At 40.6% G+C, this 15188-nt stretch overlaps 1 protein-coding gene across 12 annotated transcripts in view; it reads right to left on the minus strand.

Annotated features, from left to right (window-relative positions):
- POU2F1 (POU class 2 homeobox 1) overlaps positions 1–15188 on the minus strand; it is a 117013-nt gene that overhangs the window by 61701 nt on the left and 40124 nt on the right. The window contains exon 1 of one of the 12 annotated variants that reach the window (XM_013097647.5): positions 7171–7221. The exons of the other annotated variants lie outside the window; for them this stretch is intronic. Coding sequence (XP_012953101.1) covers positions 7171–7180 — 10 coding nt within the window. The 5' untranslated portion in view covers positions 7181–7221. Of the gene's footprint in view, positions 1–7170; positions 7222–15188 lie in introns of those variants that run through there. 12 annotated transcript variants of the gene reach the window in all.

Raw genomic sequence — 15188 nt, forward strand, 5'->3', positions numbered from 1 at the left:
AGGGCAGGGAAGCAGCACAATTCTTTTTAAATGGCTAAAGAGCTTGGTGATTCATTATCTGGTAATCCCTTTGCAACGGCCAAGTTAACAGCAGTGGATGTGTCAAGTATTGTGTAACATTTGACACCCACTAATCTATCCCAAGTGAAATCAAAATAGATTTAGTTTTTTGCTTTCCAATGACTTCCAAGGAAGAAAAAAAAAAGCTATTATTAATCCCTTCCACAAGCAAACACAATATAGCTAAACAAAGCTTACTGCGGCGCTACGATTTTTAAAAGGGACATTTTACACCAGGCTTGCAGCTTTGAACCACCCAACGATAATCAAGAGCACACTTGCTGCTGTGTCCATAATACGCTGAAGGACTGGGAAATAGGGAAGAGGCTTTGGTCTACAGAGGAGTCAATCCTCTTTTCCAGAAGTGCTCCACAGAATTAAATGTACCAAAGAACTACAATGCTACACTGAACCACTGCAAATAGTTTGATTACCATTCAAATACCGGTGTCCAAAACAGCAAGAACATTTACATCAAAGTGTAATGTGGACATCCCAACACATAGTATTCCATGTTCTGATCAGAAAAAAGTGTGATGATCAGTGCTGGGGACTACAGGGTTGGGCCAGATGTTAATGTGAATTTAAAGATTTTATTTTTTTTAAGCTAGCTGTACTTTTCTTCTCCTCATTTCTGAAGTGAATTCAAGCACCGCCTCTCCAAACAAGAGAGTGCGAGAGAAAAGGGACTTCGCAGTCATCCACTACTGACTGGAATTTATTTCCACGCTTGACCTCTTCTTCTGTTCAGGTTCATATCTCTGCTTAACACAAGACGTTCCCCACTATATATTTAACATGAGTGATCTACACTTGAAAAAGATTGCAAGAAGGGAACGTGCTCCTAACCACAGGGAAACAACCATGTGTACCAAACAGCTTTTCCTAATACCTGGTTTCCAACTGTTTTCTAGAGAGCTGCGTGTCCCATCAAGACCTCTGAGGCGCATCACGGTTCACAGACCTTCACTAGACCACGTCTGTCCACGCATGTTTTTGGATCACACTGCGACGTAATCCACCTGCTTCATCGGAGGAGGCAGGACACGAACGGTGACACTGGACAAAGCCGGTGCCAGCTCCAGCACTGACTGAGCCCCGGCAGCCAGCAAGAGGTCAGCAGTGCCGTCCCCGGGACCCTCCTCTACCAGGAGGAGCTGGTCCCACACAGGTGCAGCATCAGAAGTGTGCGAGTGCAGGAAGCGACCGTTAAAGGCAGGCGTGTGTGTAGCGACACGCGACGCGTGGCTAACAGCACGACGGTGAAACAGTGAGCTGAGGCCTGGGAAGGATGTGCCTCAGGCAGGGCTGGCAAGTGCCCTGGAGCACCCCAGTGCTGGACAACAGCCATGCTACCAACCTTATGCTGACGGCTAACAAGGAAAAGGCAACCAACATGCACGTTTGAATGTAACTCCCATTGACCTGCTAATTGAAACAAAGCCACATACTTTGACTATTCAAACTAAACTTGACCAAAAGAAACAGTACTTTCAGTGACCACTGCATTCTTCATAATATGATCCTACATTTTATGTAAATTATGAATTTTTGGCCAAAAAAAAAAGCTGCTGTTCCATCTAGGCTGTACTACTCCAACAATTTCTCTGGTAGGCCACGGGAGGAGGCCTGAAGACCCAAGTAGGAAAGCGCTCGGGGAAGAACAGCATGGACCACCTGGCCTCAAAACCAATGGCAGAGCACACAACTTTCTGTTTAGGTTCTGCCATGTCGCTGAGTACTTTGTGTGGTGAATTCTCACGTTAAAAGTTACTTAATACCTTGAACCAAAAATCACACCTGTGGTACCTGCATTTAAGCAAAATATCACTCCAGGTCATGCCTTTTCCTCCAAAGGTGCCTCCAGAAAGAGAATGGTGCACACCTTGTGATCATCTGTGAAGTAAAACCCTCTCCATTTCCCACGCTGTTAAAGCAATTCTACAACTGTGATACTGATGATTCCTCCCTGCCCCTCGTTCTGTTCATATTCTTCCATAAAAGTAAAGGAACTAAAGCCACTGATGGAGGCAGGTATGGCAAAGGCAGATATTCTTCAAGCAAATACTGCAGAAAGGTTTCAGAAGACTTTCTACCCTATTCTCTTTTTCTCTTTGCTTTTTGAATACCTTCCATACCTTCCCACTTTAAATGTTTTCGCTTCACTGTCACCACCAATTTGTCACTTCATTTACAGAGTCCTAATGATTATACTTGATAGTTTATACCTTACTTTTTGGAAACGGTATCTCATTTCCCACTGCAGCTTATGCAGCTCCTGGTTAGACTTGCTTTTGAATCTTTTATTCCTTTTATTCCCACTTCCTCCATTTATTATGCCCAATTCACTCTAACTGTAAATTCCACAAAATTATTCCCCAATGTAACATATTATAAATAAAATGGTATAAATAGGGAAGGTTGTCATAAACTAGGAGATAAGGATATTTAAACCCTTATCTTCAGGTGCTTTGTTGGTTTTTGGTGTTGTTTTTCTAGGGGGGAAGGCAGGGGGACTACAGAAACAATGCAGAATTAAAGGGATAAAAGGCAAAGTTATTACAACATTCTTTCACTGTAACACTTTTATGGAGAAAAAGCACCTCCATTTTGATATAGGCATGCTTCCATATATTAGTAAAATGTCATTTATTACATGCTCCCAATGACAGCTAGGAAATTTCTGCCACTAGGCAGCTCTGTGACAAGCGTGACCTTTGTAAACTTCCCGACATGATTTCTGATGGAACATGGCAAGATTACCCAATAAACCAACAGCACATTATTACATTGTTGTACAGTGTACTTGGAACAAAACATGGTATTAATCACAACATATTAGCATTCTGCCTTCATTACTGCATCAGTGTCTAGTATATTTTACCACGAAGAACCACTGAAGAAGACTGGTAACAGAAGCTTTCACAATGGTGCAGGACTTAGCACTCCAACACACGCTGGATACACTTGGAGCACAGCTGCTTTCTATGCGTCCTGCCAACCAAGACCAGTAGATGCAGCTACCTCTAGTCTGACATTACACAGAGCTACTACATTTTAACTCGAGACATTTCCAAGTCTCCGTTCCACAAACTAAATGAAACCCAATAAAAGTTTCAAACAACTCCAATGTGCTATTAAAAAAATAAAAAATCACGTACTTCAAAAATAAACTGTGATTAAAGTTGGCACAATCCTCTTAGGGTAATTACAGACAGACAGACAGCAGCCTGTTCGTAGTTAGAGCTGCAAACTAAGCTCTAATTTTAGCCACCACCTTTGACTTTGGCTAACAAAATTGATTTTATCTGAAAATTGCTGTTTGCTCTGAAAGCCAAAGAGCAGTTTTCTGGAAAAGTCTAATAAAATTGGCCTGTTTTAGAATTACAGGTCATTATACAATTACTATGAACTGGAATTTCAGTCTACATCTGATTTGACTTCTCTCTCTAACTCAAATCGTAACTATCCTTTCAAACTTTCCATTGCAAAGTGTCTTTCATAATTCTCTCACATACCTTTTTTGAAGGCTATTAAGTACAGAGACAGCAAACCATAAATGCTAATTCATCTTATCAGTGCAGGACAGCAGACATTCATAAGCACCTGACACATTAATATAAAGGGTTTCATTTGTGCGTTTAAAAATCTCACTTATTTTTGTCCTCAGATGATAGTAGCTATAATGGTTTAAGTCATTTTTATGGTAAGAGAACTGTGGTCATGAGAAACTCATAGTACAGTACCACCTTATGGAAGAGGGGAAAAAAAACAGGGGGAGTAGTCATGGAGGCAGAAGAGAAATTAAACACACTTAATTCAAAGGCACAGTATTAAACCTTAGTTTGCTTGCGAAAGCTATATTTGAAACTCATGTCTGATACCGTCATCCCAGTGCATCATCTCAACAGTTTTGCCCTCCCCTTAAGCCATAGCTTACAAGAATGGATCCATATAACATCTACATACAAGTTTGTTTCATTTTGATTGTTTTCTTTTCAGGAAGAAAGGATATAAATTCAGTGCAAGTTTAATAATTCTGTAGTACAGACACCCCTTTGTGTTCAAAACCACACCTTCAATCCACAAGTCATAACATTTTCTTCAAAATCATGGAATACTTGGAAGACCAGCAAACATTAGATCTTTGCGTTTTCTGATTTAAGAACTCATGTTTCACTCATATCATGCTTTCAAGGTTTTCATCACCATCACATAACGGCTTCAGACAGTTTTATTTATTTTTATACTGAGCACTACATCATAAGCACTGGCTCCAGGAACTTAATTCAAAAAAAAGAAGTGTGCCCTACCGCACATTTGAGAACAAATTTGTGTTATTTAACTAGGACGCTGAATTTGCCATAGAGCTGTTGCACAGTTAGACTTTTGAATAGTTTCAGGAAAATACTCACTCTAACTAAACATAGCATGAAAATGAGCAAATCATGCTTGGATTCTGCCACACTTGGTATGGATCCATAACATTAGAACTGATGTTCATTCCTCTACTACACTTACACATGCTACTTTCCATGTGTAGCATTCCAAAGTTATGCAGAAATTTTTAAAGTCTGTCAAACCATTTTTTAAATGTAAATATTTGAAGGGAGACACCTGTTTGAGTTTTTACTCACATATATTTAGGTCTTGCCTTCCTTTAAAATTGCTGTTTCATCCAATTTGAAATACTTCACACTGACAAATATTAAAACACCCGGAGCAGGTGCATATTGTTTAACTAGTGAACTTTTCTTATTATTTCATTATATTTACAAGTTTTCACACCCTACATTGCTTTTCAGAAAAGTACTACAGGACACCAAGTAGGGGAAGACTGAAACGAAGACTGATGTGAAGTTACATGAACAAAACACAAGGGAGGGCTGAAGAACACTATCAGTAGAACTTCAGAATTTAATGATTAAAAAAAGGAAGCAATCCAAGGGCACAGATCTGCATAACAGCAGTACTGAAACTAAGGAAAAAAACAGCCTTGCATGCTTTTGAAAGCTTGCATGTTTTTATGGTATGCATGCAGTAGCTTGTGTGATCTGGAGAACCTGGAGCACTCCCACCCTGGCAGTGTGAGGAGCGGGGTGACTTGGCTTCCCTTCCCTTGCCAGGAAAGCCAGCCCATGCTCACATATCCCCCGGGGCTCACAACAGCTTCCAGAGCACACCCCACAGTGTTCATTTCTACTAGCCACATGCTGGGATGACATTTATTGGAATGCATCTGCCACACGTGCAGTGGCTGCTGAAACCACTGTGCATGTGTTTGAATGGACTATATAATAAACAGCTCACGCTATGTCAGGGCACCCTTACTATTCTGCCCTGCATCTGCCCCACATCCCAAACAAGGAAGATGGCAAAACAATTTACAATATCGAATGTTATGCCAATACACATTAAAAAAACAAGCATTTGAGTAAAAGACTGGAATACGTAAATCACAACACAATTGATTTGTCTGGCAATATATGAACACTGCTTATGCTAAGTCCAACTACTGAACTGTAATATTTGTCTTAGCGGTCCTCTGACCTGTTGTATTTATGAAACAGCACTGCATGTGCATTCCAAAAGCATTACATTTGCCTCCCCATGCCCACACATGGCAGGGACAGGCACTCAGAACTGAAACACATTATTTTTAAACTCACCTGTAAATCAAAACATAATGCATTATACAAACATGCTGTTTCTCTGTTTTCCGCTTTGATAAAGTAGCAATTACTAGTCTAGCTTGATGAATAGGGGCTCTACAAAGAATAGACTAATTCAATATATAACTTAACCATACAATTCAGCTCAATTCAAATCCCAGAGCCTCCACACTACCTGTCATTAAATACACTACAGTTCACTCTCAAAATACATAAATCAAAGTCACCAGTTTAAGTTTATTATGATTGCTGCTGGAGCCAAGCGAATACATCAAGATCAGCCGCAGAGGTGGTATTTAGCTCTAGTTAGCATTCGGAGTGTTTGACAAACAAATTAATAGAAAAAAGCCCATGCAAAACATCTACAGATCATGGTATGAACTGAAGCTGCACCACCGTTATTACGACCTTTTGCAGAAGCTGCTTTTGCTCTCTTTTCCTTAATAGCTATCTCAAATCTGAAGCAGGATATTGCCTTAGTGCCCTTAACACATTAATCCAGACACTATTAACACCTGTAGTAGGAACTACAAGGTATGTCATGAGAATGCTACTTTCTGAAGCTTAAATTAGTTGATCTTAAAGAGGAAAAGGCCAAATTGCAGACAAGCTGCTTTGTATCTTACAAATTTAACAAAAACCTGCAAGATGCAAGGTCCAAAAGAAGCAACAGAGCTATTCACACTGCAGACACTGATTCCATCCACCCGCAAACCTACTGAGCATCTCTCATTTTGGCTGGTCAGAGGTAGCATAAGATGGAATTTACTATCAATCAAAAAGATTTACAGGGTACCTGGGTCTTTAATTTATAATTTAGGAACAGTAGAAAGTGAAAACCTCATCATAACTACACATACGGAGTATTATCTGCATTATTATCTACATCAACTCTTCCAGGAAACGCTCACAGGCACAGTTTTGCCAGTTTTAGCAGCTATGCTAAAGCAGATAAGACATTGATTAGCTTTTCCAGGAAATAACCACAAGAACAGTTTCACTAGCAGTAATGCTGCAGGGCATGCAGTAGCACTACCACCTGCGGCTATGTTTGCAGAGGATTTGCTGGGAAGATGTGCACGTTTTCTTTACATGCACATAGACACAACTGAAGAAGGGAATGTGATATTTATTTCTAGAGCAAACTGTAGCAGAAAAACTTTTCTGAACTGTCCCAGTTTCTGTAACCTGGTTTTGATTGGAATCATTCATTGACAGATACAGAATCCTCTCCAAAGAAATTCATGATCTAACCCCAAATTACATGGTAGAAGAAGTCAACTGAACAAATTAAGTCAAAAGAAGCAACAACAAAATTTAAAAATTGATACCCAAAAGATTCATTTATTCCTCAATATAACATACTTCCTATGAGCACCAAAAATTAAGAATTGGACACCAAATTTAGGATCTCATGTAAATGTGAGCAGGCACTTACAGAGGGCCATGGGACACAAGTGCTGAGTCAGCAGAGGCAGCTGCAGCCCCTTTCATCCCCACCGCTCTGCTGCCTCCTTGCTCGTGCTGCCATGCAGGGAACTACACAAGAGAATTGATCCGTGTTAAAACTAATCCAACCACAAGGAGAAAACACTAACCCAGCTCAGTTTCTTATAATCCATGGGGAAAAATGTTTACCCCGTTGAAGTGCAAAGGCAGCATGGAGGCAGAAACGAACAACCAGGGATCAGGCAGGACTGCTTCAGCAGCAGCAGCAGTATTAGCTTAAAACTTCCACTGGCTACAGCTTAAATGCACTTGTATGTTATATTTTGGGTTTGAGCTCTATCACACAACTTACAGCTTCGGCAAACAGAAGAAATCAACATCTCAGAACAGCTACTATTTCCTCTTTGGGACACTGACTCTCAGCCCTAATTCTGGTGACTCACCCGTTAGTGTACTCACACATGCACGCACCCTTCCAATGCCACTCTTCCGTAGATACTTTTTGATTTCTGGTCTCCCCACATACACCACTTCCACGCTCAAAAATAGAAACTCGATTAGTACACTGTAAGACTTAACTACTTAAACATTTGTTTCCAAATTTTTTCAGATGTGTTGCAGAAAACATTAGAACTAAAAGGTTTGAAAATTGAGAAAATGGGATGTGCTGACAAATAGCTAACAGAGAAAGAAGCAGAGTACCATCTGCAATTACAACAGCAAGACTTTTTAGCTAGACCTTGCTTAGAATGCTAAACCCCAAATTCAAGAAACTGCTTTGAAGAATTTTGAAAGATACTAATTAATTAATTCGATAGCGTCATTACAGTCTAAAAACCTGGATCTTCAAGGGAGAATGGGAACAATCTGATCTATGCTGATGTCACCTGATTTAAGAACAGAACATTTACAGGCAGGCAGCCACCCATTATCCCTCAGATTTTTATTAGTTTATTATTAAGCATTGAGGTTCTCCCATATTTCTCAAGGCTTCCACGGCCACTGTTCTACAAAGAGTTTACATGCTCCAGTAAGGCGTTCCTGCAGCAAGGTGCCAAGGCAGTCTGTCAGCTCTGTGGTACGAAAACAAGAGCAGGTGAAAACTGAAACCAGCGGAGGAAATAGCACGAAGAGCATGTCAGTATACAGTGCTGTTTTAATCACTTTGTCCGGTCTTGGTCAATAGGCAAGTTGATGTAGCAAGAATGAACAAGAAAGAAGCAAAGTACTTATGTGCCAGGACGTCATAATCCACAGAAATCCAGCTACAAACAGCCTGAAAGCTGCTAGCTGACCACTGCTGCTGACTTGAATGAAAATTGTTCCGCAGCCTTCTTAGGAAGTCGTCACAGTCATCGCTGGAAGAAGAGCAATTTCAGTGTTCAGGAAAAAAAGCCAGGCTAAGCTCTCCAGCAACACAATATTACACTGACATTTTAATATCACACTGACCTGAACTAACATGCCAGCTTAAAAGAATGACCTGTGTTGCATTTTGCCTTCCTAATCCCTCACCATCACTGAGAAATTATTCATTACATATGAATAATTACTAAATAATAATACTAAAAAAGTTTGCAAATTCACCGAGATTTACTAAGTTAGAGGCATTAACACCAGAAGCCCCCTGTGCCGTTAAATTTCCAACAAGCCTCACAACAAAACGCACGAAAGGCTACGAAATTCAGAGCCCTGCATGAGTCTGCAAGAACCACAAATAAGAGCAGCTTTGCTGTCCAAAGTGTCAGTCTCCAAATGACAAGCCCTTTCTGCCTGCCTACTGGCTAGTCTACACTCCTTTTTTCTTCTTTTGAATTTTCCCCAACTTAAATTGAATGCAAATAAGCCAGGTGTGGTCCCCAGAGCAGTAATCTGCAGATAGTCCCCACCGAGTTCCCATAGCAACTTGCACAGCTGGCCATGAGAAAGAGGTTGTATCTGCTTCATTTTGGCTACAGTTTAAACACTCAGCAAGTGAAACACCAATTATGGCATCCTGTAAAGGAAACATCTACTAAAAAGCACATCCATTTTGCCTTGATTAATACAGGAAAATAAAAGTATGGATACGCTCCGAAGTTCAGCAGCTGCTCAGCATGCAAAATGAATATCTGCTATTTACAGAACAGGAGGCAATGTCTGCAAAGGAAATAGCTTTCCTCTTCTGCTGCAAGGTACTGAAGTTTAAGAAACACTACACCACTCAGAAAATGCCTGTCATCCTGCAAATTGTAATCAAGAAAACACAGCAGAAAGAGGGAAAAGATAAATAACAACTCCTGCAGATCAAGTTATAGGTCCTCCACAAGACAATGGCTCTCCTAAGTACTTTTTAGGTATTTCCAGTTTTAATTGTATTCTTTCTGTCTCAGCTTGCTAAGTCCCCATCTACAGACCCAGCTCTCCTGTGACTGACAGGCAAGAGAGAGTGGAAGACTTGTAGGTAAGGAACGTGGTTCGTTGCTTACAAGCACGTATCCTATCTTCTGCTCATCGCCCTCCTTCCTGCACCCTGCACGTGTAGCTCACTGCTCCTGCCTACGCCCACACCTCTGCTCCTGGCTGCTTCCCCCAGCCTCTCACCACGTCCCCATGGGCTAACCCAGGGGCAGAAGGCCAGAGGCTCACCTGAAGCTGCAGGGAGCTGACTGGCCATACGAATGTACCTACCTGCTGGTCGGCTGAGCAGACAAGCAGCAAAGGTAAGGACTGGGCTCTGTGCTTTGCCTTTAACATTGTCACGCACAGGACATCTCCCTGCTACTCAGTCTGTCGCAAAAAGCTGATATTTAGGTGAAAGTGCAAAAACACAGGAGGCACATAAGACATCTTCCTCCCCCCCAACTTTCTTTCTCCCACAGATTACAATTCAGACTCGTTGGGGCAGTGGATATTTACCAACACTGAGCAATCCTCGTGGGATTTTTCTCCCCAGTGAATCTTTTCAACATTCCTTTGAGTCCATGTAAACTTTTAGGAGCCATCCTGCAGCAGTAAGTCCCACAGCTTAAGCACACGCTGAAGACCTTCCTATGTTATTTTTTTCATGTTTTCTTCTGCAGCATCGCTCCATTCCCCTAGTTCTTGCACAAAGCCGACAATCTCTAGCCTACACAGACATCCATAAAAGTGGGAATGGCCTCCTCACAACGATCCCCAATGCTGCTTTCTGCATTTTTTTTCATGTAGGGGGAGAAGAGCTACGCAGAACAACATAGCATTAACAGACCATGACACAACACTTTATTCTAATTTTGCTCTGCACTTTGTTCTTTTCGTGGTGAAGTTCTGGCATTCAATTTGCTTTTTGACTACTCTTGAGCACAAAAATATAGCAGGCATTTCCATGAGAAATCGTACTATGAAAGATCTTGCACCTGGAGCAGGAAGAGTGCTTAGCCTACACCATACTTAGGATCCTCGCTCTGACTTTTTCATCACTTTCATGAAAGCTACAGGAGCTTGGTATCATTGAAATACCATTTCTTTAATTTGGTTTCAATTGGCCAATTCCTTGAGGGAGAGCTGAAAGAAACAGTTGGACAGAAATGACACAAGCCTCTCTTTCCTTAGAAAATCTGGCTAAATATAAAAATAACAACATGATGCTTATTTCTTTCCGAAGAGTAGGCTGTTGATAGAAATAGACTCAATATCAGTCAGTTCCGTTTGTGCTGACTTCTCAGAATGCCTGTCCTTGTACCTTGTTTAACCCTCTGTCTACAAGAGATCTCTCTTTTTCAAGAAGATAAAGGCAAGCTCACCCAGGAACATTCAGCTTGTAAACATATGAGGGGCCACTGTTATGCTAGCCATCTTATGTAAGATTAGGCGTTTATGTGTAAAAGGGAAATAAGCAAACAGAAACAGTTTAATGTATAGCTAACTTCCAGGGTACACATTTTATTCATTCATCCATCAACATACATAAAGCACTGTAAAGCTATGAACTTCACCTGTTACTTCACCTGTGGGAGCTATCCTTCATCCATCAAACCTGAAAGCTGCTCATTTGCTTAAGTAGTTTGAGTTTTCCTTCTCTACCCTTTCTGCATTCCCTTCCAAATTTCTTTTCAGACTAATCAGCAGCACTTCAAAGGAACAGCTGAGCTGGTGGCATTAAAATGACCAGGGAAACACACAAAGCTTTAACAGGGTACAACCACTGAGCAAGTGAAACATGCCATTTAGTGTTAAAAATGACTGCAAGCCCACTCAATTGAAAGAAATCATGATTCACTGGGGGTGGGATTTGTATTTCTATTCCCATATAGGCCTGGCACAGTTTGCACTTCTAGAACCAAACACCGTATTATTGTTAACAGTCCATCTTAGATTAAAAAAAGGCAAAGAATTAAAACCTGAAGTCTTTTGGTCTGTATTGCAAACAACAGGCATATACATTTTACAGAGAGAACTGAGATGGGCTTAAAGATGGCAGAGTCTGGAATTTGCGAATGTGAAAACTCAATAGATTCTGCAATGGAAACAGAAATGGCATTTAAAAAAATATAGTACCAGCTAATACTGGTATAACAAAAGTATTTAATGTCAGGTGTTAATGTCAGGAGAAGACACTCCAAATGAAGTTACAGGTATGCACACACACAAATACACAATCTGACTCAGATGTATCTTTTCTACAACGAAGAGGCAGGTTTTGGAAATCTCAAAACCACAAAATATTTAAGCACACATTGATTCTGTTCTCTACAGCTCTTACGTCTGCTGCAAGTTTCTGTGTGTGAAAGTTGATGCATGCTGAGGATAGACTTGCAGTGAAATTGCCTGTGTGTGATTACAATGTCACTTACTTATAAACACCTCAGGTGAGGGGGTAGGATGGGATTCTGGAAAAGGCAAGAGGGTGGACTGAAGGCTTTCACTTCTGAAAAGTCTTGGAGACAAGCACAACATTTTTGAAACATTAAGCTCTCCTGTCTAACTCAGGCCTCAACTTCCAGGTGATAGGAATTATATGAACGATAGCGTACCCTCGGTACAACACTCCAAGAGATGGAGCTCCATTTTCTTAGCTTCAGCTACAAACTTGAGGCCCCCCCCCCCCTTTTTTTTTTTTTTTTTTTTTTTTTTTATAAATACAAGGCATGTGTCAAGACTAAAATCACCCAGAATCAGCTTCCAGCAACTGGGTCTTGTCATACACCTTCGGCTAGTTAATGAGGCTTCCTTAAACTGAAGTCCCCTTACATATTGTGAGCAAGTTGCTTGCTCTAATTTGGGTTAATCAAAGATTCTGAGTTTTAGAAAAGCTTATCAAACTGAATTTAACTCTGTACACATCACAACTCTTCTCAGAAGCATCTTTCTTTTGCTAGCAACTTTTCTAGTACTACAGATCTCCTATTACCAACCTAAGTGGTGGTATACCAGTGTAAACATTCCCAAATTGTAATTTATCACAATTCAATTCATATTTAGAGTCCACATGCTTCAGAGCGCAGGCTTTTCCAAAAGTGGAATCTACATGTCTTCCACTGTACGTTTAGCAAGCACTATTGAGGCTAAATTAAAATACCTGGTTTGTTTCCCAGAAAGACTGGTGAATCTTAGATCCCATTGTAGTAACGGATCCGATATCTGTAACTCCACCCAGCGGCCTTTGAATCCTCTGAAAAACTTGACCGTTTCCATATTTCTTCCTGATCACTGGCAGACACAGAAGAGTACTTACCCAAGAAAAAGACATAGCTAGTAGATTCTGACTCTCCATTAACAACTACATTGGATTTTTCAGTTATCCTGTCCTTAATCCTTTTAGTACGTGTTCCTATTGATTTTGTATCACTTTAATTTGTTAATCAATACAGCAAGCCATTCTAAATCAAATGTATTATAAAAGAGTGTATTTTATCAATATAATTACAAAACAAAGCTTTAATCTTAACAAGGAATGAAAAAGCTTACAGCAAATTCATCTGACAAGACCTTCTCTCCTACCCCAGAAAAATCATATAAATTGACATGAGATAATTTTTGATCAATAAAAATAATCTAGTCTCTCAAGTAAGTGCAACTGGCTTCTAGTCTTTGAAATGAACCTGCACATTTTTCACATTATTGACCCACTCGTTTTTCCCACCACCTCTCTGCAGCTTCCTCGACAATTTTAGATTTACTGAAATGTAAGATCAACAAATTAGAGAGATTTCTTTCCAGTCACTGTAAATTACTAAATGCAAACTGACTCATGCTGCAGATTTTAGAAATCCAGCTCAGATATAGCCTGAAACATTCCCCCCCTCTCTCTCTGTATTCATTTACTTTGAGAACAGCATTTTATCTCCATTTTTAGGAAACACTTAAGGCCACTCAGAAGCAGGTAGGTATCCAACAACGCTCAAAGCCTGCATTCTCACTCATGACCCTGATGTTACGGAGTTAAGAACCTGTACGACCTTTTCCTTATCAGCAAACACGGTAGTTTTCAGTCATGCCAGCTCCAATCAGCAAGTTTAATGGGGAGAGGGGGGAAAAAATCTCTTCAGAAAACAGGTTTGGAAGTCTGCAAATTGCCAGCTATCTGAGGTATAATGGGGGGGGGGGGGAATTTTTATTTTTTTTTTTGTCCTCCAACTTGGTTTTGGTTGGTGGGTTGGGTTGTTCTGGTGTTTGGAGGTAGGGGGAGAAGTGCTGCTCCTTTCAACAGCAAGCTGCTGTGGTGGTTCACTTTGCCTCATGAAATCCTATCTGCAGAAATACTCATCCTTTATCAGTGACACCCAACTGAGGGTTATATGTAAATTCTGCAACAGAGGCATTTACTGGCATTGCTTGAGCTTTATCAGCTTACTCAATACAAGCAGGAAAAGCAGATTAGGGTATTATTCCAAACAATTCTTTATGCACTTGTATTCTGATAGCTCAAGAAAGGCAGACATTGTAATTCTGTATGACCGCATCAGACAACGTATTCCAAACCACGCCTGTCCTCCTTATTTGCCAACCAGGACATGACCACTTTGGAGAGAAAACACAGGCTGCTGCTTCCACAGGGCAGCAGGTAGCAGACTGATGAAGCTGCAGCTGGGACTAAGTCTCCCAAACCACCAGAAAGGTAACTGAAGACCAGACACCTAGCTGGACTGCTCTACCTCATCCATGGGAAAAGGGGGAGGGAGCCATTTAAAGAACTTACCATATTTTATTTTTCATTGAATTATTGTTATTTTTAATCTATAGCATCCCTTTAAATAGCAGTGTACGGGCAATTGACCGTCATGCAAGTCCTGTTGATGTAAAGCATGTACCAGCAGGTAGGAGATGGACACCTTAAATGAGCCAGCATCTCTGAGCTTATTCTTGATTTCCCTTATTTTCACATTATTAAAAATATCAGCCATCAGTACTTGCATATCTCACTGAGTTCTGCATCTCTCAGACTGCTTGGCTGCAATAGTCAACAGCCAGGCTCCACGGTCTGAAAGCTCCTTTGAACAGTGTCCCTTGCACTTTCTCTTTTAAATTTTACTTCATGGTGCAAGTTGGAACCTTACAGCATTACTTCAGCTTACAACTAATTTGTCCTACCTTTGCAATAAATCATCAGTTTGACTACTAAATTTTTTTTTGTCCTGCCCAACTACAGAAACATGCACATCACATTTTATTGGCGAGTAGCTCACCTTACTGTTTTTTCATAGAGATTTTTAGTAATCTTTTAAGATAACCGCACATGAAATGAGAGGTATGTTCACTTCTAAGTCATGCACCTGCTATTTTAGCTGTGCTGTTAAAATTCTCTAAGTGGTAATGTTAACAGCACCGACCTCCCCAGCATTGATTTTGCCTTTCATGTGCTCCTCCTCACTTACAATTTTCATCATACACCCCTGCTGCAAGTAATCATCCTTGCTATTTCTTTGTCAGGTTTCTGGTTCCACTTTGATTACAGCAGACCCTGTACTTTCTCCAGAGGCTCTCTCGTCTGGAAAGAGATCTTGTGCATAGCAAAATTTAAACTTCGCTTCCTTAAGCCGTCTTTCC

Source organism: Anas platyrhynchos, chromosome 1 (genome assembly GCF_047663525.1).
Source record: "Anas platyrhynchos isolate ZD024472 breed Pekin duck chromosome 1, IASCAAS_PekinDuck_T2T, whole genome shotgun sequence".
Lineage (NCBI taxonomy): Eukaryota > Metazoa > Chordata > Aves > Anseriformes > Anatidae > Anas > Anas platyrhynchos.